Source organism: Scomber scombrus, chromosome 7 (assembly GCF_963691925.1).
Source record: "Scomber scombrus chromosome 7, fScoSco1.1, whole genome shotgun sequence".
Lineage (NCBI taxonomy): Eukaryota > Metazoa > Chordata > Actinopteri > Scombriformes > Scombridae > Scomber > Scomber scombrus.
This window is the reverse complement of record NC_084976.1, coordinates 13,221,047-13,247,625: the sequence shown is the minus strand read 5'-3', so window position 1 is coordinate 13,247,625 and position 26,579 is coordinate 13,221,047. Positions and strand designations below refer to the sequence as shown.

At 38.7% G+C, this 26,579-nt stretch overlaps 1 protein-coding gene across 1 annotated transcript in view; it reads left to right on the top strand.

The window, feature by feature from the left end:
• mtbp (MDM2 binding protein) overlaps window positions 1-15,716 on the top strand; it is a 28,431-nt gene extending 12,715 nt beyond the window's left edge. Inside the window, exons 10-23 of the mRNA XM_062422348.1 lie at window positions 271-337; window positions 592-709; window positions 1,136-1,309; window positions 3,786-3,899; window positions 6,328-6,480; window positions 8,668-8,761; window positions 8,850-9,008; window positions 9,673-9,768; window positions 10,246-10,509; window positions 10,639-10,796; window positions 11,114-11,220; window positions 13,568-13,681; window positions 14,060-14,125; window positions 15,038-15,716. Of these exons, the coding sequence (XP_062278332.1) occupies window positions 271-337; window positions 592-709; window positions 1,136-1,309; window positions 3,786-3,899; window positions 6,328-6,480; window positions 8,668-8,761; window positions 8,850-9,008; window positions 9,673-9,768; window positions 10,246-10,509; window positions 10,639-10,796; window positions 11,114-11,220; window positions 13,568-13,681; window positions 14,060-14,125; window positions 15,038-15,076 (1,723 nt within the window). The 3' untranslated portion in view covers window positions 15,077-15,716. The remainder of the gene's footprint in view (window positions 1-270; window positions 338-591; window positions 710-1,135; window positions 1,310-3,785; window positions 3,900-6,327; window positions 6,481-8,667; window positions 8,762-8,849; window positions 9,009-9,672; window positions 9,769-10,245; window positions 10,510-10,638; window positions 10,797-11,113; window positions 11,221-13,567; window positions 13,682-14,059; window positions 14,126-15,037) is intronic.
• Window positions 15,717-26,579: the final 10,863 nt, after the last annotated feature.

The window sequence follows — 26,579 nt, the reverse complement described above, 5'->3', positions numbered from 1 at the left end:
TGTGTTTAGCTTCACTTTGGAGGATGATGTATAGTATTTTCACCTTAAATCTGAGTTTAAGACATTAACTTTACATTGAATGACACACAAGAATTACTTTTACTTTTCAGTGACATCTTGTGTCTAATAGTTAATTTTAATGCATCATTTTTACGTATTCATAAATTCTGGACATGTGTGGACAAAATTGCAGCATTTACTGCTCAAGTTTGTCTCAAAAGCTGCTTCACCTCCTTAATATTGTATTGTTCCTTCACCACCAACCAACAGAGGTCTGTCCGGGAAGTCAGCAAAAGCTAAACTTCTGTTGGACCAGCTGAGGTCACTGCGTGGAAAGGTATCTTCCCCAAAGCTGGGTTCTTATCAACTCTAATAATGAGAAAGGCTCTACAAAGCTTTCATTTCCAGTGAAGTAAAGTACATAAAATGATTGCTTTTGATATTACATAAAAATTTCACTCAAAAACTGTACATAAAGGGCTTGTATGGAAGATTCAGTGAGATCTCATTTAGATAGGCGTGTGTGTGTGTGTGTGTGTGTGTTAAAGCACTGTACACATTTTATTTCCGTGTTCGTGTGTTTATCTTCAGGTTGGAGCGTTGTTCAGCCTGTCCTGTATAATCACCCCCATTGCCCAGCCCTCTGCCAGCCAGCTCAGCTCCCAGCGCTGGAGAGAGTCTCTAGCCAGGAGACCAAAGTCCTTACCCAGTAAGTCCTTTCATTACCTTGCTAAACTGATGACTCTTTGGCAACAACAATGATGAGTCATATCATCTTCCATGGGGAAATAATGAAGCTTTCCGTTGGGGGAGCAGACTCGGAAGACGGAATGAATTAATTTGGAAAACACTGCTGGAAAAACATGATAAAAGATACAACTGATATAATCATACCCTTGATGCTATAGCAAAGGTAAAGAGGAAATCTAAGAATTGAACAGCGGGGGTTAAGTGTATACTATATTAAGTAGACTGAATGGATGAAATTATTGTAATATGAAAGGTGACATAAATATTTAATTGCAGCAGCAAAACAAACAGCAACATAAGATAACAATCATATGGGAAATAACACAGTACAATACTGTATGTTTCTGTTATGAATATAATGTCTCCCTGCTGTGTCACCCTGCAGTGCCTGATGTAGAGGTCAAAGGTGAGAGCGCTCACTATTTCCTGTTGGTCCAGGGCTCAGATGACGTTCAGGCTTGCCAGGTCAGGATGTTGCACTCCGACAGTCAAATTAATGGAGCGGCTGCCATGGCAACAGTCTCTGGTTTGCTGAGAGAGAAGTCAATCTCATCATCAGGTATATTATTTTGTCAGCTTCATCGAGGTGTGAGCGTTTGTGCGTGCGTGTCACTGTCACTGTCACTGTGAATGTTTAGCAGTGTCACTTTGAGTTTTTGCTGAATGCTTGACTCTCTTAGGCCTGTCGGTTTGTGTGAGAAAGAGACAGATAATGTCTAGAAACTGTGCTCATATCAAGTTTAAGTATTACTCTAGTATTTTATCAACACTTGGAGGTTTGAAAAAATGTCCAGCAGTCATTTGTTGTCAGCCTGTCTTCTTCTTTTAAAGCCCAGTGCCTCAACTTGCTTGCAGTAGAAGCTCCTCTGTCTTCATAGACAGAAGTGATTTGTTGTTATTGATCAGGCTAGCCTGTGCCAAAGCTCAAAATGAACTTTTTTCTGTCCCAAATTATTTTTTTCAACCGTCCTAGCCATTGTCCCAAAATCAAAATGTTTTTTTTTTCATGCATTCCTTCATTCTCATATTATCTCATATATCTCATATTATCTTATTGCTCCCTCCCCAAATCCATCAGTCTTTTGTAATTTTTGCTGTAAGATGTTAATGTATCAGTTTATCAGTCAGTTTAAGTTTCAGTTTTTTCAGGCAAGAAAGTAACTATGTGGTTATCCACTTTATCCAAATAACATCTATTTTGAGCCGCTGGCCAGATGAGACCAGCCGGTCATCTCAGCTGCTAGCAGCCTGAGTCCTGACTTGATTTGCCAGTCAACATCTGTCATCATCCTGGGGGTAACATGATCCGATGCTCTTTGGTAATTTACTGCAGGCACTAATTCCTCTGTAGCAGTTTGATCTATGATATAATTCCTTTTGGAAGATAAGTGGTTTCACGGATGAAATCTAACAATTGAAGTTTGTCTGAATGTAAAATAAAGCTCTGCCTTTGAGGCTCTATATGTACAGATATAACCACATTTCAATAAGTGTAAATATATTCAACTGAACTGACTAACATAATTTACTGCATCTCTCTGCCAGTGAGGTTATTCTTTTTTTTTTTTTTTTTTTTTTTTTTAGAGGAAAAAATGTTAGTGGAGCTTTGAGTTGAGATTATTTTGTTACAGTGCAGTCAGGTACTGGTGTTGAAGCTGAGCTGTTGCTGTCAGCAGGTTCGCTGCTGTTCCACTTTGCCAAAAGGCAGAACTGTGTCCTTGGAGTTTTGTACTCCCGAGTCAAACTTGTGAAGTGCAAACTTTGCATAATTGGTATTGAGAAATAATTGATCTTGTGTGTGTAAGCAGTTGTGTGACATAGCGTAGAGCTCATGCCGATGCCACCTCACATTTTTTTAATTTGACCACCTATCAATTAAATGATATGACACATAAACAATGATAAGTTGCCCTAATGTCCCAGAATTGTCCCAGACATCATATATTTGTGCCCCAGGAACACAACACTATTTTTATTGTCACTGGGACAATGGGACAATCTTGATTTTAAGTGCTTGCCTATGCTACAAAAACTGATGGTATTATACTCCATCACCCACCCTCCCCTGTCACAGTACTGTTATGAATCCTCTTTTCAGGCAAGTCATTATATTCTGTTAAGAATTTCCTCATCACTGTGGCTAAAGTGCCATAAGAACACTTATGTAAAGAAGCCAGGACAGAAGGAGAATGAGGAATGAAAGGTGATGATGAGGAACACAGTGAATGTATTAATAGATGTTAAAAACGTTGTGGGGGTGTGGTGGACATGTGAACTAAAAGGTTCTTTACTGAAGAACATCTTTGTCAAAGGGATAACATTTTTATCAACTCATTAACTATGTGTTTACTGCCCCAGGGGGGGAGGAGTATAAGGGTCAATGACGTATAAGGATTTTCAACAACTCAATTTTAGAATAAAAAAACAAGCATATCTAATGCAGTAGTTCAAACATTCAGAATGTTGTGTACCTGAAAATTCATATTACAATTTGAAAGTGATTTTAGTGGGGTTTTTTCAAGATTAATTGGCACTGGCCTGAAAAAAAAGTCATTTGGTGCGACCATGATTCATTTTGAAATATCTTATCTAAATAAAAGATCATCATTTACAAACATTTCAAAAAAATTCAAATACTTTGTTTCCAAACGCTTTATATTACTGAAAACTTGTAAAAAAAGATGTGAAGCATGTTAAGTAAATTGATTTATTTCAAGATGAATCATGGTCGCACCACATGACTCTTTTTAAGGCCAGTGCCAATTAATCTTGAAAAACCCCCACTAAAATCACTTAATTTCAAATGTACAATATGGATCTTCAGTTACACAACATTCTGAATGTTTGAACTACTGCATTAGATATGCTTGTTTTTTATTATTCTACAATTGAGTTGTTGCAAATCCTTATACGTCATTGACCCATAAATGTACTACAAGGTTCATCCCAGACAATTCACAGTTGAGTTGGTTTGCGAATCATCTTATCTTTCCTCTTTTTTTTCTTTCATTCTCTACTTCTCTGTCTAAACTCAGGAGGAGGTATGGGCAGCGTCCTTCGCCCCCTGCCCTGTCTCCAAGGAGACAGCCTGCTGAAGAGAGAGTCGAAGGTGACCCAGGTCCAGACACTGGTACTCAAAGAATATCTCAGTAAGTGCTGGATGCTGGATTTAAAGAGCTTGTGAGATGGATGAGCAATCTCAGAATATATATAGATGTCCAGGCGGGGGGGTTGGGGCAGGGATGGGGTGGGGAGGGGTGTGCCCGTTCAACACTACTGCAGCAAATGATTGTACACTGTAGCAGTTGAACTATTGCCATCACCATTTCTGTTGTATTTTGGAGATACCATTGTGCTTTTATTAATTGCTTGCATGCTAATGCATGATAATGACAGACACAAGACCCCAGCACGTCACCTTAAGCTCACTAAGATATGTCAATCAAAATATTTTGCACCCAAGCAGAATGGGGAAGCGACCTCTTACAAAATAGACAAGGAATGAAAGGATTTGGAGCTTTTATGAGAAAGGAGTACAGATTTTTGTGAATTTTAAACCTGTCTAATCCCTGCGGTGTGTTTCATTGTTAGGAACTTTGACAGTTTTTATTAAGAGGTATTCTTCACCTGATGTTGACTTAAAGATAGGTGCACAGACAAACCTGCGGGAGCAGCCCACTGCAGGTGCAGCCAGAGGTTCAGCATTCATTTATACAGTATAATGGGAATTATTTGAAAGGGATGTGTTGGCCTCATGCACTGTAGCTAACCCTTTCCTGACCTTTAAGATGGCTGCTGGCACAAATGTGCACCACACTCCCCTGTAATTAGCTCTTTCTCACCATCTCATCATCTTAACGTACAAACCATGGTTTAATATTAAATCAGTTGTCAAGGTCTGGTTATCAAATACACCAAAAATTTAGAAAATTGTGTTTTGATATTTATAAATCAATGCAGAATTTTTCACGTCCACTTTGCAATGCATCTTAAAATTGAGAAATGTCCACACATTTAACAGTTGGTAAGTACAGCACAGTAATTGTCTGGTTTTATTAGTTTAAATGGCAACGTTTTATATACAATATCCAAATATTTATTGTATTGTAAAATTATTGAATAGTATTGTACTGTATAAGTTTTTTTTTTTTAAAGGCCGCAGACCATTTATCTTAATTGCCAGTTATGTTTCATGTTGTATTTCGGTGGAATAGGGACACTGAATGTGAATTATATGCCACACAGTACCTAAAAAGAAAAGAAATTGAATTGAAAAGAAATTGTGCTCCTTCTTGTATTCATTTAGTCAAGAATCGGTTTTGAATCGAGAATCCATCTGAATTGAATCATGAGCTTGCCAAAGATTCGCACTTCTTATAACAAATAATACATTAAACTGCCTGGAATGTGTCCTCAGTATTGGCTCTCAAAATAAATTCAATTACTCTTTAATATGCACATATATACCTCAGACAAAGCCAAATGGACAAAAGACACTGATCAGTGGCTGCTTGATGCCTCCTGAACTGTCATCAGTTTGAAAACTCAGCTCTCTTTAGCTCACAGCACAGGCTGGTGCATAGAAAGACTCTGTTGAAATATCATTATTTTACAGACACATAATGTTCTTTTGGCTGGCAAAGATAGTGACACGCCAGCGGAGTGGAGCCAGATTAAAGAAAATGTAAAGAAATTCTTCAGACTTGAGGAAAAGCAATAGGGCTATTCTTTGAAAAGGCCATGAGCACAATGAAGAGTTCTGACAGACCATAGGCCTAACTGAAAATTATTGCAGTGCATTCTGACTTGGCATTAAATTAGGAAATTCAAGTCCTTATAAGTTGCAAAAGTAAGATGTCCTGTGCCAAGTTTTCCATGTGGTGTAAGAGAAAACAATCACGAGTCTGTCTTTTTGTCTTCACTCTCTGTCTCTGCATGTATGTGATAAGTATGCAAGCTGATGCATGTGAGTGCCAAAGATCTCATCATTTTCAATTTTTTCTGGATTTCTAATTCGGTGTAACATTAAGCTTTTTTTCATTGCCTCATCACACCCATGTCATGCTGCAGATTTTGTTGACAGTTTATGAATGCTCAAGATCTCATTTTACACTCAACTGATCTTACATACAATGAACATGAAATAAATAATCAAACTTTTTCTTGACTAAAATGCAGTTTTACGGATGTATTTTCTGTGACGATAATGAAGTTTGTATTTATGAAGTTCATTCAGATTAATTTAAGTAAAGTTTTCCTTTTATAGATAGAAAGAAAAATATTCACTTATAATTTCATCTGCCAACCTTTGACACTTGGGATTTAAATGTGTGGCATATTGTCCAGCTATTGCATTGCTGTTACGTGATTCTACCAACATGTATAATTGCCAAGTGCAGCTTTGAAATAAAACTAACCAAAGGAACACATGTAGCTTTTGGAGGAGAATCAACTTACTTATTATTTAATGAGAACATGGATGCCAAGAATCCACCACCAGATGCAAGTTTACCAGAGAGCCATAAACTAAATCTAAAATGTACATAAATGAAAACCAGCATCTGTTTGTGTGTCCAGGACAGAAAGAAGATACCTCAGTACCTGTCAATGACCTTAAGGTTATTCTGAGTCTGGCCAGGGAGCAGTATCTGAAGATGATTGACTCCACTCAGCCCTCTGCCGCCCCCTGTCTGACAGACGACCAGGAGAGCTTGACCACCAAGAACTCAGGTACAGCATGAGTCTTTGAAAGAAACAGAAATAAGCCAACGTTATTTTCCCATCCATTCCAAGATAGATGCATACACAGTGGAAGTTTGTTAGGCTGGTCAGTCTGTTCCTGAATATGTGAACATGAACACACCAACTGCCTCCTTCCGAAACCCTCCTGTGATCTCAAATACTTAATATTGTATGGCGGCTGTGGCTCAGGAGGTAGAGCGGTCGTCCACCAATTGGAAGATTGGCGGTTCGATTCCCGGCTCCTCCAGTCCACATTTCGATGTGTCCTTGGGCAAGACACTTAACCCCAAATTGCTCCCGTTGCTGTGCCAATGGTGTATGAATGTGTATGAATGATTAGCTTCCCCTGATGTGCAGGTTGGCACCCTGCGTGGTAGCCTGCCATCAGTGTATGAATGTGTGTGAATGGGGTGAATGAAATGCCACGTTTGAGAAGTGAATATAGAATGAGTCTAATATCAAAGGGACACCAGAAAATTCAGTCTTACATTATAACTCTATTCAACTAATACCTGTGAAGAAGCACCAAATTATTTGACCAATCCAAAAATAAACAGAGGGGAACAGTAAAAACAGAAACTAGAAATACAGGACTACAGAACTTTTGACATCACAGTGTTCACTACATGCACATTCACAGGGTAACAGTGTTGGGAAACAATGCCAGTCAATACTGTAATGTGCAAATAAATTGTAAGCAATAAAACACGTCCCAGCCTGCTGATAGACCTAAATGTGAACAGTCGACGCTACATTCCTGCATGTCAAGCAGTTTATGTCGTAAATGCTGTGGAATTATTCGTCAATTATTTTCGGTGTCTGCACAGCATCCACCATCATAATGTTTATTGGGTAATTATCTGTGATATTAGATGGAGACATTTTCAGAGCAGGTTTAAGACAAAACCTTTACCAACAAAACCGTGCACTTGTCTAGTTGTCTAAAATGTTTTTTGTGTGTATCCTTCCTATTTCATGCTCTACACCATACATATTTAACCATCCTGGATCTCACACAAAGCATATGCTTGAATTTCATAAAAGGTGAACCAACAAGCTTCAAAAACAGAGGTGATGATGGAGTATAAACATGTATAGATATACACTGCAAGGTTCACGTCAGGTTATTTTTTTATACAATAGTTGCCCACCCTCTGATGGGAACGTCATTTACAGCAAACAGCTTCTGCAGGAATGTGTCTTGCATTTTTTTTATCTGCATTGCCCAAAGGTGCGAATGACTGTGTGCACTGTCAAATTGCCGGAGGGGAACTTCACTGTCCTCATATATTACACTTATGACCTCAGGCCACTGCTTTGCATGAATCTGCATCATCTTATCACTGATCCTGCTGTATCCAGGTTTATCGCAGCCCTGTCCCTCTTGAGATAACGTGCAATGTTTCTCCCCAAAGGCAAGAAAAATGCAGAGTTGGTGATATCTTGGATGCAGACATTTCATCTGTTCAGGATCCCTTTTGCCAAGAGTTTAGCATGTTGACCAGGCTCAAGTGAAAATTCTGATAACTACTGCGAACCATCATGTAGTACATCATGCCTACAGTATAGTATATATGCACAAAGAGGCCACAGTGGGGCTGTTTATTTATTATTGCTCCATAGATCTGCTGTGGCTTTTATAAAATGCTTATAATGCTCAGTGTAGTTATCCTACTGCTCTAAAATACAATACTACCAATATAATGTCCTACCTATTTCTATTCTTTTAAAAGTGCTGTTAATAGACATTCATCATCATCATTTTAAAATGATTGATAACTCCCATCTTTTTCATGACATCAGCTACATAATGCCGAGTTACTCCATCACATGTTCTTGTAGTAACAGTTTCCTCTTTCAGTTATACTGCAGTGGGGGTAATGGAGTTCACAATTTGCACACAGCTCCAAAAGATTAGAAAAAAATATTTAGGCATGTCAATATCAGACAGCTGAAGTGTTACATGCACAATTAAGGCTATTTTTGTTCAGATCTAGAAGTCAATAAATAATGTTTTTGAAGTAGAGAAAGAAAACAAACACATTATTACATTTTTCATATTTTCAATCACTGAATTGCAAGCAAACAGAAATGCTTGGGTGGGCACATACTGACAATTAAGTACATTTTGTTATTAAATGATGAGAAAAACTATGACTTGTTTTCTGATAAAAGGTTTTCACACCATTTCGCACCAGTCATCTGATTGGCCTGAGAGGAGCGTCCTCCACAACATAGAAAACCTTCAGAGGAGACGTCAGAAGAGGAGGTAAATGAGACTTACTTGGGGTAATGTTTTAACAACTGTGTATTAGTTATGTATTTATTTGATCTACATTCTATTTCTTGTGTCCTAGGTTTGGGATGTTAGGTTCAGGCTCCAGTGACAGCCTGCTGGGTCCCAAAGACAGTCAGAAGGGCTCCTCTGCTCTACTTGATGCCAAAGAGCTTCTAAAACACTTCACATCTGATGGCATGCCGAGTGGGGAGCTACAACCATTGGCTGTCAATAGAGGGTAGGTTGAGCCATCATTTCTAGGTACATAATGAGTAAAACACTAATGTCATATTTTAAATATCTGGCTACAGTGAGAATTGACTGCTTTTAAATCAATATAGATGGCTTTCACATCTCAGACATAAAGAGACGTATATAAATAGACAAACTATATAGACAGAGACAGCCACGTATTTAGTATCTCTACAAATTTACAGACATACCTCCTCAGACAGTATAGGAAGAGCTTTAGTACATTTCCAGATTTACAAATGAACATACACATACTATAGGCACATAAAGAGTGTCTGTCTAGTTTAAGAGTTTGTTTCTGAGATGATTCTGAATGGCAAACAGTTGAACCCATAATGAGAATTTGATTACGATCATTAGCCTTCTTCAGTGAGCTTACCACATTTCTAGGGAAATGAATGAGTTGGGAGGGAGGGACAACATTATTATGCAGCAGAAGAGTCATCAATTAGTGCTAATAAAAATGTTGTCAGGCCAATTTCAGTCTGTGTTCTGTCAGTTAGTGAAATCTGATCTCTTTGTTTGATGAGAACATTAAATTGATGAGCAAAACCTACCCTTTTTACAACAAAGTATTTGTTTCTCTTTCTCTCTTTGTCTCTCCCCCACCCCTACTTATTCTGTTATCCCACATTTCTCTTTCTGTTCAGTATCAATATGTTTCAGTTGTCAGCAGATGTGTCTCCCAAGAAGCTCAGCCAGATGCCCTTCATAAAGGCCTCAACCTCCCATTACCACGGCATAGAGTAAGTTTCCACACATTACAGCTATTCATGTACCTTCAGAATACAAGTTTAGTATGGTTAACAACTTGAAAAGCTCAAAGAAAGCTGAAAAGTATAGATATTACTGACAATTACATTTAGGTAGGAAACTGCTTCTGCCCTGTCTCTTAATCTGTATAGAGTAGTTGATAGAAGGTAGGAAAAGGGAGAACCAGTTCACCTTGATATTTCCATTATTTCATAAATAATCTTAATATTATATTTACATACAAAATATTTCATGAGCAATTACCTGCACAAAGTCTACTAGCTTTATCCAAACGTACATGGTGTTGTCATACTAACTTATGTGTGTTTCTTAGTGAGGTGGTGGTATCATGTTTTGGCTTTAGTCAGCCAGTGGGAGCCCGGACTGTAACTACAACATAGTCTCCATGACTTAATCAGTAATTGTTAATACAATTACTTAATTGCATATTGTTATATTTGTTAATAAAGGTACTGCCTGGACAACCAGCGCTCCTTGGACCGGGATCAGGCTTTTGTGCGGCTCCAATCCCGTCTGATTCGCTACGAAACCCAAACTACCTGCTCCAAGGAGCCCTGTGCCCTCCCCTTTGCTCTCAGCCCCGCCCCCTCCCCTGCTGTGATCTCAGAACCAGGAAGTGTACCTGATGGAGAGACTCTACAGAATGCTGACGTTGCACGACTCAAACGCAGGTCGTGGGATACGGACATTATTGGAGGTTATTCTCGTAAAAGGTATGATAGGTGTACTGTACTGTCTGTCTGTTCCTTATGCACAAATGTCCAAAATGACTTCAAAATGATGACTGAAAATATTCAATGTTCCTTGGATTGTGTCTTTATCTGTTTGTCTGAATGACTCAGATTGGTGAAGTCGGAGAGCAGCGACTCCCTCTGTTCTCAGAGCAGTGGCAGCAGTGGGACACACCCTGCCATCAGGTCTCTACGGCAGCAGCCAAGCAGATCCCAGTCCACATCAACCTCCTCCATTTCCTCTTCAGCCACAAGACGGACAACCTCAGGTAAAATAAAACAACCAAACCTCTAAGGGAAGTTGAATTCCCGCTTAACACTAAGTGTGAGTCATGATGGGGCTGTGCTGGGAATTACACAAAGTCAACAAACTCCATGAAGCAGCTAGAATGATCAAGGTGCAAGTTACCCTGCCCTAATAGGTGAAGCAAAGCTAACAGGAGAATCGAGGAGAAGTTAATCAAGCACACACACTACCGGGACCTTTTCTTCTATTACCCGTACTATTAGTATTTATTTGTACTTTTATTTCAATTATTAAAATTTGCTTTGTTTTATGGCTAATTTCTCTGACATTACTATCCAGGTTTGGTGAATCACTCCTCTGTTGACAAACCCAAACCCCAACAGACACATCATGGGCAACCAGAGGACAAACATTCCAAGGAATCCCGTTCCCAGAAACACAACAGGGTGAGTGTGTTTTAGTTTACAAGGAATGATGTGCTTTAAAAAAAAAAAATTAAGTTAATACAGAGAGTCATTTACATTTAAAAACTGTGAAATAGAAATATTATTATGAGAATAACTGTCACCTGGAAAACAAGACCTCATTCTCACCCAATTGTTTCGGCTTTTCATGGACATCGTCCCTAACACAGACGTTTACATGGAGAATTAACATTTAAGCTTCATTCATACTTCAAAACAAAGGCAGACAGCTGCAGACTTGCACACAGCTTTTATAAATAATACCAAAGAAAATAAGCTGATGCCAGCGATAAGAGTTCTTTCTGTCATTGTATTTAACTCAACATAAACAAAAAAAGATGTCTCTGATGAATGCATAAACAAGAAATTTTTTTCCTTGTGCATGTGTTTAATTGGCCCTCGTGCATTTTAAACACAATGTTTTGCGCAATAGAATTGGAATGTGTGACGCTGGTCTGCAGGGCACGCTCGCCTCAGCTGTCCCACTGCCTGACGGAGGTTTGAGAGCAGCTGTCAATCAGGACATCACACCACTTTTTTACATTGTCAAATAACTAATGAAAAACAAACATATCAGAAAAATTAGCGCTTGAACAAAAATCAGTGTGATAACGACCTAAATTGGGAAAAATGTACTTGATGTGTGTGTTTTTTAGTTTGGCTCATGTCCCATCCGCTAACGGAGAGAGGGGGCGGGACTTATGACCTATACTGCAGCCAACCATCACAGGTTGATCTGAGTATTTTGGCTTCACTTTTGGCGAGATGTCATGACATCCATATTTATATACAGTAAATGATTATTTATGACCAGTCTGGCAAAGCACTTATCTAAGTGCACATCAAGGTGAAGAGTGGTGTGTGTGTGTGTGTGTGTGTGTGTGTGTGTGTGTGTGTGTGTGTGTGTGTGTGTGTGTGTGTGTGTGTGTGTGTGTGTGTGTGTGTGTGTGTGTGTGTGTGTGTGTGTGTGTGTGTGTGTGTGTGTCAGAGAGAAGAGGCAGGCAGAGAAATGATAGCAGGATTGTTTTATCACAAAACTGACTTAATGAGATGTGTAATTTTATTTCAAACCTAAAGTATTTTTTTCTGGTAAAGTTTTGTTAATCCTTTATGTCTGTGTTCTCTTGATTCGAATCAATAGAAAAAATGTGTGAGCGCCCCAGTCGGTGTCATAAATTTGTTTCATGACACAGCAAGGTTCCCAGAGGTTATTTGAGCCTCAGTGATAGTTCTTTTGAGTGTCAAACTGACATCTTGCTATGAGGTGAGAAAGGTCAGTTTATCCTGAGAGAAGTTTAAAAAAGATTTTCAATCTCTGTAACATTGCACAGAAAATAAAGCAGGATGCCTATAGAGGTTAGGTTTACTCAGTCAGGACCAATAAAGTATATTCTGGGAGTAATTTAGGTTTAAGTCTCTGGTTTGGAGGCGCTTTAATACTGGACAGTGACCATGAAGGCACACTACTGCATTTCATCTTGCTGCAAATTAGTAATTCACAATAACATTTCACTGTTGATGAAGTTTCCTTAATATGCATCTATGTAGCAATTAATTAAAAAACAAATCACCAAAATCTCATATCAAAGCTATTGTTTGCTCAACAAAGATCAGTGATCTGTGTTTTGCATGTTATTCCTGTGAATATTTGGGCTGCATCATAATTTTGTGGCAGAAATGCTTTAATAACTGTACTAGTATCATATGGCCTGCTGCTTGCCTCTACCACACACACACTCACTCACTCACTCTATGTACAGTGTATGTACACACAGAAACACATACATGGACACACACAATAACACCTGCACACCCTTCCCTCTGTCCCACGCCGACTCGCAGTCTGCATCCCGACCTTGACTTGTTCTGATTTCTGATTACTATGCAAACAGGCTTATCATCCAAACCCAAGTATAGGAAAGAACAGTTGGCACGATTCAGAAATAATGATAGCAGTTTATTCAGGACAGAGATTAAAAGCTGCCTTTCCGCTCCTCGTGAGACTGAATGGCACCAATGATTCCTCACAATAATGTATGGCGCTCCCTCGCTGTGACAAGATTAAAGGCAGATCTATTTATTTCAGGAATGTGTTTTAGCGGTTGGCATTACAAGTGAAATATAGTATGTTTATACTTGAGAACTCATACTGTGAATGTAAAGGGTTGCGATATTTTGACATTTCTTCCTTTTAAAAACGTAGCCTTGCTAAAATTAGTTTCTCTGAGCCAGGCTGACGTAAAGTGTTAAGGGAATAAACAGAACTAGATGTTTTCACTACTGTGTTGAATGATACAATTGTGTGTATGTATGTCCTTTGTGTCCACAGATGCTGCAGGAGGTCGTAGCTAAATCACTCAAGCACCACGGGATCACTGTCGAGCATAAATGCTTTGAGGCCTGCAGCAAAAGACTGTTTGATATCTCAAAATTCTATCTCAAGGTTAGTCTTTTTACTGCCCACACACAGTCAGCACTGTCCTATCTTTGACAGTGAAGTTGTATTTATTTGTATGGCTTGTAATTTTGACCAATTGTAGTGCTTGTTTTGTATCCTTGGAGCAAATCAGCAGCTTCATATGAACAGTTTGAAAAAAACAATGCCTTGTGAAGGTGTTTTTTTTCCCATTTCAGACATTTTCATCAAATTTCTAAATAGGGTACTGCATCTTATATACTTGACTCTTTTTTCCCACTTTGTTCTAACTCCTTTCCCCAGGTAAATTAAAAGTTCAGCTGTGACTTCAGTGTTCTAAAGCCCATGTGGATATACTTTAAGGTGTCAAAATGAGTGATCCTCCTCTTTGTTGTTTGATCCCAGGATCTGAAGACATCTCGGGGTCTGCATGATGAGATGAAGAAGGCAGCTGACAGCAATGTGAAACAGGTAACGCCACCTAACTAGAGTTGAGCATCCTGACAGGTCCCGACAACAGGGTGTGTCAGGTTGAGCTCAGGTTGGACTATTTTCAAATGTTATTTAATAATCACTGTCTTTCACCCACTTCCAATCGTCTGTATCGATGCGAGTCATATATTGAAAACAGATACACTGTGCCCTCTCGGAAGTGGGAAGATAAACAGAGCAAAGCCAATATGTTAGCAGCCTGGCAAACTAGTGGTCAGTAATAGATTAAATAAAGCAGAAGAGCTTCTTAAAATCCCAAGTGACTTGGAGAAGGCCATTGCATTATGGCAATATTATGACGTCATTGCGAAAATGGATAAAATCCTTCATCCTTCCTCCACAACGCCACCTATTAAAGAGCATTGTGATCGCATGTACAAAGTTCTGTTCTCCTCAAACTTTTTGGACTGTCAAGTTCAGCATGGAAAGGTATTTTGACTGATAAAACATGTTCATCTGGCTAATATTCAGAAAAGGTGAACTTGGTCTACTTCCAGGTAAGATAGATCATTTATTATTTTGAGATGATATAGGGTTTCATGCTGGTAGTTGAATGCAGTGTGTGTAATTGCTATTAAACTTATAGCTAATCAGCTGGAAGAAATTGTACTTAAACTGTATGTTTTGTGCTAGTGGGAGATTGTGCCATATTTATGCGTGAAAAGCCTATAACTTTGTCTTTGAAGGAAAACTGATATTTATAGTAAAAACAAATAGAGCCGTTGCGGGTCAGAAATGGTCTCAAATTCTGTGGGATGAGGCGGCTTAGGGCCGCGTTCACATCTTGGCTTAAGGCCTGTGCTGAACCAAATATGAATGATTCTCAGTTTGATGTATTTCTATTCTACAGCACAAATTCACTTTTTAATAACAGATCTCCTGTTATTGTAGGTCATTGACTGGGTGCTGGAGAAGTCCTCAAAGAAATGAAAATGAACCTGAAGATGAAGTGGAAAAAATTATTTCTTGTCATCAACAAATCTAAGAAAAAAATACTAGCTTGTCCAAAACGGTGCTAGTTCAACCAGTATCTGTTCTTCTGTGCGATTGTTTTCATCGGTAAAACTGGGTTCCACCATAAAAAAGCGCATCTTGTGTCACTTTACAACACACAAATTCATGATTTTGTGCTTGAGCCCTCACAATTAGTTTTAAATCATTTGATTAAGCTTGTTTTAATTACCATAATCCAAGGAAATCATATACATTTTTCAACGGTATCCAGATTTTTGATCTTTACTTAGTTTGCAGTTGTGTGTACTCTCACCCTGATATTCTGTGAACAGCTCTAGAGCTTTGACACAGAAAAAGAGAACAACACTTTAGTACAAAACAGCATAGTACACTTGGCTTTGGCTGCAGTCACCAAGGCCGTGAGGGCTTCAATCTTGGCGGAAACTGCAGGTTGCAGTCACTATTTTCTTTGTAGTTGTTTTCCAATGTAATTTTAAATCCTCCCGAGCTTGTTTGTTTTGTTTCTTAATATTTTTATGGATTTATGAATGTACATATTTTATCTTTGTTTCATATTTTATTGTTTGCAACACAATAAAGTGTTTTTTAAATCTTATTTTGTGCACAGTATATCACAGTGATTTCAACCTAAAGCAGGTTACCATGGCAAAGCGAGTGTGTATGGGTGTTAAGGGAAAAGTTAAAGTGTGTGTATTTTCTCTGAGAAACACAAATCACATTATCAGTGCTCAGAACTAAAACCCTAGTCTGGATAATAATTGTTATTCAGGCAATAAAAACAAAGCCACAAGCAGTGTGGCACATTATCTGTGCTGATTATAACTGACAGTCAGATGTGTCCTGCTCCTACAAGTGTGTCCTCAGTATAGACTGATCAGGAACTCTAAGAACTTAAAAAAATGTACCTAATGCCAAGTCAATATAAATCAATCTGCTTTTTTGTGAAGTTGAACTACACAACAGTGGATTTTTTTTTTATTGTCACTTTCCATTGCATTACCTTGTTGAACCTGGTTGAGATGTTTCTACACTGCACATATTTCATTCGTATGCATGAGAGGAAACGTTATGCTCAGCCAGGTAGAGATAACTGATGGGTGAACAAGAATAACCTAATTGTGTTTTGATACTTGATACTTAATTTTGAGTGTCATGTACCCTCAGTGGCCATTTTATCAGGAACACATCTGTAGTTATGGGTAGGACCTCCTGTTGTAGAATGAATTCAACAAGGTGCTGGAAACATTCTTTCCAGCACCTTGCACCAACATTCTTTAGAGCAGCGATTCCTAACTAGGGGTACTTCCTGCCAGGGGTTACACAGAATGTTTGCAGAGTAGCTCAGCTAATTTGGAAAAATAAATGTGTGAGGCTGATCTTTAATTTGTCACAATAACTACAACAAGTCGACTTCTGCACTCACTTCTCACTAACCTGAGTCAGTTTTAGCACCCTAACACCACATGCTGTGATTGAGAATATGTGCCAGCTGAAGGTTCCAGTCCCATGTGTGTGATCCCAATAAGGAAAGAGTATGTCTTGAAATTTCCATGAAAAAATATTGTAACAATATCCACTTTTATACAAATTACAGTCTTAAATAACATCCAATATATTATCCATTCAAAAGAACAAATTTGAAACATGATGGGTGGTGTTGGGGATGACTGGGAACTGTTAGGGATCACTGCTTTAGAGATTCTGGTTTATGTTGACATGATTGCCTTACACAGTTGCTCAGCTGCATATTCATTCTTCCAATTCCTCCCCATCCCAATGTTGCTCTTTTGGAGGGAGATCTGACTTGGGAGTAAGTTTATCTCATCGTAGTATTCATGGAACCAGCTTACCATGATGTGTGTTTTGAGACTGATACTGTGAAAACAAGCCTATATTTCATGTCAAGGTCTGCACAAGCATACAGTTGTATGTAAATGTTTAGCCACCCCTTGACAAATAACACATTGGTTATTGGAAAACATAATATTTTCTGCAAACATTAATGAACAGCTTTTTATGTCATAAATTGAACATATCAAAACATCATTATGGAATGTGCAAAGGTTTGAGCACTCTAAGAGCTCTGGAGTCTCAGATTATTTTTACAAGGTCTCAGACTTTAATCAGCTCACTAGGCCTGAGGCAAATCAACAATTGTCATAAGGAAATGTCAGCTGGTGCCACTTTCAAAGCATTACAAATACTCTGATCCTTCAAACCTGGTGCAAACGCGAAGCAACCTCTTAGCATCTGTGCAAGACTGAAAATAAAAGTTATTGATGCCCACAGTGCAGGAGAAGGCTACAAGAAGATAGGAAAGCATTGTCAGCTTACATTTTCCACAGTGTGAAATGTGATTAAGAGATGGCAGTTAAGGGGAACTGTGGATATCTGGAACAGCAACAAAGCATTTAGACAGAACTGCTTGTATGCTGGTCAAAAAGACAAATCAAAACCATCATTTGACTGCAAAAAACCTACTGGAAGATGTAGCAGACTCAGGAGTGGTGGTGCATTGTTCCACTGTGTAGTGCTTCTTGCACAAACAAGACCTTCATGAAAGAGTCAGTAGAAAAAAAACCTTACCTGCGTCCTCGCCATAAAATCCGGTGACATAAGTATGTAACAGCGCATCTACTATCTATCTAGAAGCTTGATGCATTTTGGAAACAAGTGCTGTGGACTGATGAAGTTAAAATAGAACTCTTTGGCCACAATCAGCAAAGGTATGTTTGGAGGGACTGCAAGGGATCAGTATTTTATGAAAAGAACACCTTGCCAACTGTTAAACATGGGGGTGGATCTATCATGCTTTGGGGTTGTGTTGTAACCAGTGGCACAGGAAATATTGCACAGGTGGAGGGAAGAATGGATTCCACTAAATACCAGCAAATTCAAAGCAAACATCACGCCTCGAAATCCACCATGGACTACCTCAAGAGACACAAGCTGAAGCTTTTGGAATGGCCCTCACACTCCGCTGACTTAAACATAAATGAAAATCTGTGGGTGGATCTTAAAAGAGCTGTGCATGCAAGACAGCCCAAGAATATTACAGAAGTAAAAAGCCTTTTGCAATGAAGAATGGGAGAAAATCCCAAATACAAGAATTGAAAGACTTTTATCTGGTTACAAAAAACATATGCAAGCTGTGATATCTGCCAGAGGGGGTGTTAGTAAGTACTGACTATGTAGGGCGCTCAAACTTTTGCACATGCCAGAATGATGTCTTTATTTATTTTAATTTTTGTTCAATGTATGACCTAAAAAGTAACTATGCATTTTACTATGCACTGTTTGCTGAATATATTGTTTTTTTCCCATATCCTACAGGGACTGTGTTTACATCTCTGTTACAAAAGTCATCAAAATATGTTATTTGTCAAGGCATGGCCAAACTAATGCATACAACTGTAACCTAGTATACAGTAGAAATATGCTGCAGAAAAATAGGGAAGTAACAACACTACTGTTGAGTCAACTGATTGCTGAGATTCAACATCAGTCTCTGCTTTTCCTAGCAGGGATACTCAGCATATCCTTACATTTGTGTGTGTGTGTGTTTTTGTGGGAATGGCCAGAGTGAGTATCCATCAGTGTGTGGGAGCACGACTGATTGTCTGGGTGAGTGCTGATAAAAAGTGTTTTATCTGCATGTGCTGGTTGTATCTCAGATGACCAACAGTACAGATAATACAGTTTACATTGTACCTCATACATCTGCGTCACAAAATCATTGGTAGAAAATGTCCAGAGAAGGAAAATACTTTGTTTCTGTGTAGAAGAGGAGAAGCTTATCATTAGTCCTTGGTACAAAGTGATAATAGTCATCTAGCATTAGTTTCCTGGTATGATGAGTAGACTAAAACACTTTTTTATCTTTTCCGACTGTGTCACAAGACAATTGTACTGTATTAATATCAAAGAAAGACACAAACACAAAACTGGAGGATAGATAGGGTTATGTTTGACCCAATATTAAATTTAAAAACTCTAATGTATCACATTATTATTGCAGACATGGTTTCTTGGTTGTAATCTCTGTACCCTAAATGATTAACTGACATGTTCTGGCAGGCTCATTAACCAACTACAGCACAGACTAGATGAGTTGGCCATCTGTTGTCGCTGCTACTTGTTACAACATGTAAAATAAATGTTATTAATGGCTGTGGGAGGTTCTGCATCCAGGGGACCTGAGGTCTCTGTTCTGATGGAGGGATGAGAAAATGAAAGTAGAGAGATGTATAATGTGAAAAATAGGCCGAAGCATTGGCAGCGCATTTATACAACCGAAGAGGGAAAAGAGGCCAGAGAGCAAAAGACAGTCTTCTGTCTTATTTTTAAACTGTTTAATTTTTTAATTGTTTCATTAGAAAAACCAAAGATGTGAAGTGTGGTTGAATGAGAAAGAAAGCAGTGTGCATGTGTGGCTCCCCAGATCAGTATTGTATTTCTATAAGAGCTAATTAATTCAGTATGGTATTGCCTTGTTGTGTGATCTCTTAGTAAACCCATCTGTCCCAATTTCTTGATAAACAACAATACATGAATAAAAGCTTTACTTCCCCACTTCCCCAGTCTTGCTTATTAAGAAAAAGTATTTCCTTTGAAATAACATCAAAAAAATGTTAATTAACACAATCAGTGTGAACATTGACATGTTTAGAAGTGCTAAAACAAATGTGATGGTGAAATAGTTCATCACCAAAACGAACATTTTATCTGTCACACTATTTAATTCAGCCCTATTTCTGTGTGGGTTATAATTTGAGTTATATGAAGTAAAAATTCAGTGTAACATTCAGTACAGACAGACCTTGTCTAGTCTTTAGGAAGCCATGTTGAAGTTTGACCTCATAGAACGATGATTGATACACCGCACCTTTACTTGAACATTAATGAGCAGGAAGTTGAAAGAAATAGAGGTCCCAGGAGAAACAGGCTGACACAGACTGCTGCGTTTGTACATTTTATAGAACAGTAATTAGTACTGAACAGACCATAGGAAGCCACTTCAGTAGCCACAGTGTGTGTGTGTTTAACTTTGTGTGTCAGTTTGAATAGGGGGCTAATTTTGTGTGAATGCAGCAGTGTGTGACAGTGCTCATTTTGGTGACAAAACAAAACAAAAATACACATCAGCAAACGTTTATAAGACTCAATGAAAACGAGGAGCCATTACGTTGAAATTACAATCATGACTGCCATCTAGCCTGTGAAGCCAGACGCCATCTGCTCTATAACTTTTCTCGGGAAAACAATACTCGACCAGCCTGACCGTGACCAGACAACATCTCACCAACACCTCACCAGCTTCTTTCACACAGCCAAAACTTTATTTTATTTAATTTTAGGGAAATTTTTGTCTTAAATTTAACTGGAATCATTTGACATTTTTGGGAACTTACAGTGGTAGGAAACAGCTACCCTTGCCCTGTGGGAATGAAATTCATCTACCATCTACCATCTCCTACGATATACTGCATATATTGCTTGCATGTCAGCAACGAGGCAAGCTGTGACAAGCATACAAATCAATAACAATTGAAACCTTGCTCTGCTGATCAAACAATCTTGTCATCTTGTAGTTCCTGTGATGTTCAAACTGAACCAAACCAGCTCCACTTCAAACTACAATTGGTACTGTTTCATGACTACATGCCATACCCATGGGATCTGTTCAGTTGCGCAAGAATGCAAGGATCACACACACACACACACACACACACACACACACACACACACACACACACACACACACACACACACACACACACACACACACACACACACACACACACACACTTATCACACATATCACACATATCACACATTTATCTATCCATGTGTACAGGTTTGCAGGACAGAGGAAACCACAAAGAGCACTCTCCCAGTGTGTGTGTGTGTGTGTGTGTGAGAGAGAGAGATGGGGGTGCATTCAGGGGTGCTGCAGGGACTTGGCAATGGCATCCTGAAACATTCCTTTGTCTCACTCTCTCACACACACACCCACACCCAACATCTCTTTTATCATCATGTTCCCAGAGACTGGTACTTTGTATTTCCATGTGTGAGGGAGAAAAAGAAGGGGAGACACAGTGTCTCTCCCTCACTGCCAAACAGTAAAAGGAAAGGTTGTGTACAGTTAGTAGGAGTACACAGTTTAAAGTGGAAATAGACAACTTTCTTTGCTTGAACTTATCACAAAGTTAATGTTGATTTCACAGTGAAATAGTTATAGAATAATGACACCATCATCATTTAGATTGGTTATCTATAAGCCTCGCTTTCACTATGCAATTCTGTCTGCCACCGTGTACCATCTCCTGGGAAAATGACGGCTTGATATACAACATAAATAAAGTGTGTTGAACATTGCGCAACCAAAAGAGGAAGAGGATAGCGCTTTTGTTTTCCCCAGTAGCTGTATCTCAGAATAATGTGTTAGACAGCCAACCTCTTTCTGTTGTCTTATTCTTACATGATGAATGTGGAATATTGCACAGGCAAATCTGATGACACACTGCTTATATCTGGATATGCTACATTTTAGGTGCATTGAGTATACTACCTGAATAAACTTATCTTTAGATTTTTAGAGGGCTTTCTTCCCCTTAGCTACTGTAGGTAAGGGGAAGAATGGAAATAATAAGTTAGCTAAGCCACCAGCCCCATAGCCATAGAATAGACCAAATCACCATGAACGTGCGCTAACAAAAACGGTCTCTTCCATCTAGACAACTGGCAGTTGATCTGAAGTGCGTTGAGTTATTCATAGTTTTACTTATTTACATACACTTCTTTGTTCACTTCTTTACTTAAATAAAGGGATTTTCTACCCGGAAGTTATTGTAAGCAAATGTAATTGGTTCTATACTGGATTAGTATTCAGTCAGAGTGACTCAGATTGATCTACTTACAAATTATAAATATAAATCACATGATCTACTTGTTCATATGGAAATCAACAGACAGGAAGTATGTTATCATCATCTGGAGACATGGGGCTCTGTCTATAGAGGGATCCTGTGCCAAAACTTTAAAATCACTCATTTGATATTGTGCTTATATGGTGCATATTCCTAAATAGAAATGACCTATTTCACATAAAAATACATTACTGGGATTAAATTAAGGATAAGGGAAAATAGGTGGCCACTTTCAATGACTGACTCTTCATCTTGTGATCTTAATGTTATAGATTTCTCTCCTCTCTCCTCTGTCTGTAAGTTACATCTGGATTGCTAGAGCTCAAAAAGGTTACTACATCATAGAGAAGAGAAGAGTTACCTTACATGGTTTCTTTGGATCGCTTTAAAGGTTGATTTGCTCAACTCAGGGCTTGCTTTAGTTTTCAGTATGCTAGTTCCAGAGCATCTTTATGAAATCATGAGCTTTCTAAAGTTTTGTTTTAGGTGTTAACTGTGTGGAATAATCTTACAATAGCATTCCTGCACATACAGTATGTACAACATGAAATATTTATGAAATATATTTACTATTGACAAAGTTTCACTTCACACAACTAAAATTGTGAAAAAACAACGCAATGTGTGGGTTCGGGTGGTGGGTCATTGCAACATAAAGAAACACCAGTAGCTAAATGTGGCTTACATAGTTATACTCTTGTATTTATTGATGCATTTGACCAACTTGACTATTCATCAGTTAAAATGTCTCTTAATATTTTAATTATTGATTTGAGTTAAACAGGCCACTGAACTGAACAGCAGAGCCAGCTTGGTCTGCTGTATACTGAGGTAGGCAATTGGTTGGGACAAAACCACATTTTCAAGGGTGTACATGAGTTTTTTTAAAAGTGTATCATGATTGTTTTTTATTTAATAATTTGTATATTTTAAAAGGTACATTTCAAAAAGACAAAACCAGGTACAGTAGGAAGGAAGGACTTAAGCCACAATGATTCGCCATTCTAGCAGCAAAGTAGTCTGCTGACATGCTAAATTAGTGAAAGTAACCTTCCCCTTTCCTCTCTGAAATAAAAGAAACTTTCAATTTCCAAACGTCAGATCAAACATGCATGAATTAAAGCATCCACCCTTTACTTGACATGCGATGTAATATCATAGGAAACTATCCTGGGAAAATACACAGAACCAGCCGAGAGTCAAATGGCAGCTCACTTATACTTTGTCTTTACAGAAATGTCTGAAGTATAAAACAGCCTCAGGAAGCGGATACACTTAAAGAGCATAAACGTGATTTTTTTAACTTGCATATTTTTAACACAAGATAAAAGAAACTCTTGTTGCCTCAAATTATTCAGCTTAAAAACAGAAAAAATTAATGCAACCTGCTCAGCACCAAACCACATACAGACAAAGTTAACAGTGAAGAAAGTGGAGCATTTAGCTGCCAAAGAGACAGATATTTTCCTAAGGAGTTTATTTTTCTCAGAGCTAAAAGAGGTTAGACATTTGTTGGGGGGTCAGAAATAAAACTCCAAACAAAAGCTTGTCTACTGGACATGTACATGTACAATTACTTTTAACATGTTCTTTATAGCAACTTTGTAAGGTGATAATATGTCTGCATGTTTACACTTTCTTGTGGTTCACCCTAGAGACTAAAAAATGTATTAATACTACTATTATGTTACTTTTCTGAATTATGCCAAAATAATGTGTAGCCTGACGACATTGAAAGGGATCTTTAATAGCCAGTATAAACAGGAGGAATGATTACAGCGAGGAAAACCTCTTTCCCTGCTGTAATCATAGTGTTTTAAGACAGACTTGGACATTTTGAATTGTGAACTTATCTTTTTAGCTAGCGTCTTTCTTTTTTTGGTGAGGTATTTTTGTCTTTTTTTGACCATTTGCAAGTGCAGAGAGGCAGGAAACGGGGGTAGAGAGATGGGTATGACATGCAACAAAGCTTTATATAGTGCAGTATGTTTACACACCTGCAGGCATACCAGCCAAGAGTGTGACAGCTTTTAAGGCATAACTTGCAAGTGGATTAAGAACACTGATACGTAGTGGATGTCTGCAGTTCCTTGCTATGATATTGGGACACTGCAGAAAGAGTGTTCCTGCTGCTACTGTAAACTGCACTATGAGATTCATGGGGCTTTTGGTGTTCCTCCACTGATAACTGTGTTGGCCTTTAAAGAATTTGGCCAAAATGAGGCAGATTATTAACTTATCTCATATGTGTCTGTACAATGAGGATTTGTGTGTGATGTTTCAGAAAGAAACTGAGGACCAACTGCAGTCTTGTTTCCTCCTTCAATAGAACAGTGTAACAAGTAGACATTCACAAACTGGACCACAGTACCATGTGCACAAATGTTCTGCTATCTTGGATGTAGCATATAGATCTACGGTAGTGGTGGTGAAGGTTTTTGATCAAGTATAAATGATAAAATCCCGCCATTCCAACTGAAAAAAATGGACTACATGAGCATATAGGGTGGCCAAAATCTGGGGAAATAGCCCAGTTCCCCAATTACACATATGTCACTCAGTGTAACATAACTCATGTATCACATCTTCATTGTGACACATGAAAAATGAACAAGGTACTTTAATGCACACCTTCTATCTTTCAAATACGGATAGGTGAAATGGTTTCTTCTGTGTATACAGGCAGTTCTTGGTGTGTGTGTGTGTGTGTGTGTGTGTGTGTGTGTGTGTGTGTGTGTGTGTGTGTGTGTGTGTGTGTGTGTGTGTGTGTGTGTGTGTGTGTGTGTGTGTGTGTGTGTGTGTGTGTGTGTGTGTGTGTGTGTGTGTGTGTGTGTGTGTGTGTGTGTTTCCGTCCAGTGTATTGTGTCAGATTGTCGGGTTTTGTGTAGCTTAATGTTGCCAAATTCTCAAAAGTTAAGATTCTGGTTCTGCTTTTTGTGTTTGTTTTTTGAAAGCTTTGTCTTTCTCTTTCTCATTTTCTAACCGTATAAATTGGCCTGTTGGGAGAATAGATAGAGAGTGAGATAACTCTTGAGCAAAAACATGCAAGGTTTGTGAATTGGAATGGACTATGCTTTCAAACAAATCATCCCTAAATGTGTGTTTAGCTGAAGTGGGCCTGTTAGCCTCTCCTCCAGCTGCTGATTTTTCCCACTGTCCCTTTTCCCCTTTTGCCCACTCTATTCTCTCCCTTCTGCAAATTAAAGCATGTATACATAGCAATATACTCGCATGCAACCACTGGCAAACACACATACACACATGGAGGAAGTCCAAAAACCTGTGAGGACTTGCCACAGGGGAGGAATGCAACAAGAGACTGAGCCAAAAGAAAAGCAATTCATTCAGGGCCCCTTCAAACACACAAACAAAAACTTACCATAATGTATTTGCATGTCACTGAGAGAAGTATCCATTGTGCACACATGTTTGCAACCGTGGATATTTATTAGCTCACATCAATGCAGACACACACTCACACAAACTTTTGGCTGATTGCTAATTGATCTGGCTTTCATCCAGCCCCTCAAAATTAAAAGCTGACAGTCTCAGTCAATATGGCCCCCTTTGTTTCTCTCTGTCTCAATGGGAAAGCAGATTATTAGTGAACGTGTGTGTGTGTGTGTGTGTGTGTGTGTGTGTGTGTGTGTGTGTGTGTGTGTGTGTGTGTGTGTGTGTGTGTGTGTGTGTGTTAAACAGTGACAGTGGGTCCATTTGTGTGTGTGTTTTCAATCTTAAGATCGACACATTAGCAGTCTCAGTCGCCAACATTGCTTTTTACCTGTCTCCGCGGGAAAGATGACCTGGAGAGTTCTTTGTGCTTTACTTTCATATTATGCAACAGTTGCTATCTGCAGACGTTTAGCACCCCGCTGAGAGTCTGACTTGATTCAGTAAAAGCCTGAACGGAAGGGGAACAGTGATAAACAAAGAGAGGTGGGAAATATGCTGGTAAACAATGTCAAATGGTAAACAATGTCAAGAGTAATGATGGTGCTTAAGGGTTTAACTCCTTACCCTTAAAAACATGAATGTGTCCATCCATCCGTGTGTGTGTGTGTGTGTGTGTGTGAGAGAGGGAGAGGGAGAGGATGCCAGCTCATTACCTTGGAGCCAAGTAAACAATGTCAAGAGTTACGATTGTGCTGAGCACTGCCTACAACTCAATTACCTTCAAGCACTGTGGCTAAAGACACATGAATGACACATGGCTTAAACACAGTAAATTAGCACACCACCTTCCACCTCAACTGTTCCCGAAATATATAATATAAACAGTCACTGTCCACTTCATTAGGTACACCTGTGCAATCTAATTCAATGCAATACAACAGTTCTTCAATGAATTCTACTTTTTCCAAGTTTATACATTTTCAGTTTTTGTAAACATTGTCAAAAGTGATCATTCTACTTTATGTTTATTACTGAGGTCGTACTGGGTGGTAATGGCATACTTGGGTGCATAATATTAACTGGTGTACCTAATATTTTGCCCCTCTCATGTATGTTAATGGAGTGGACAAAAT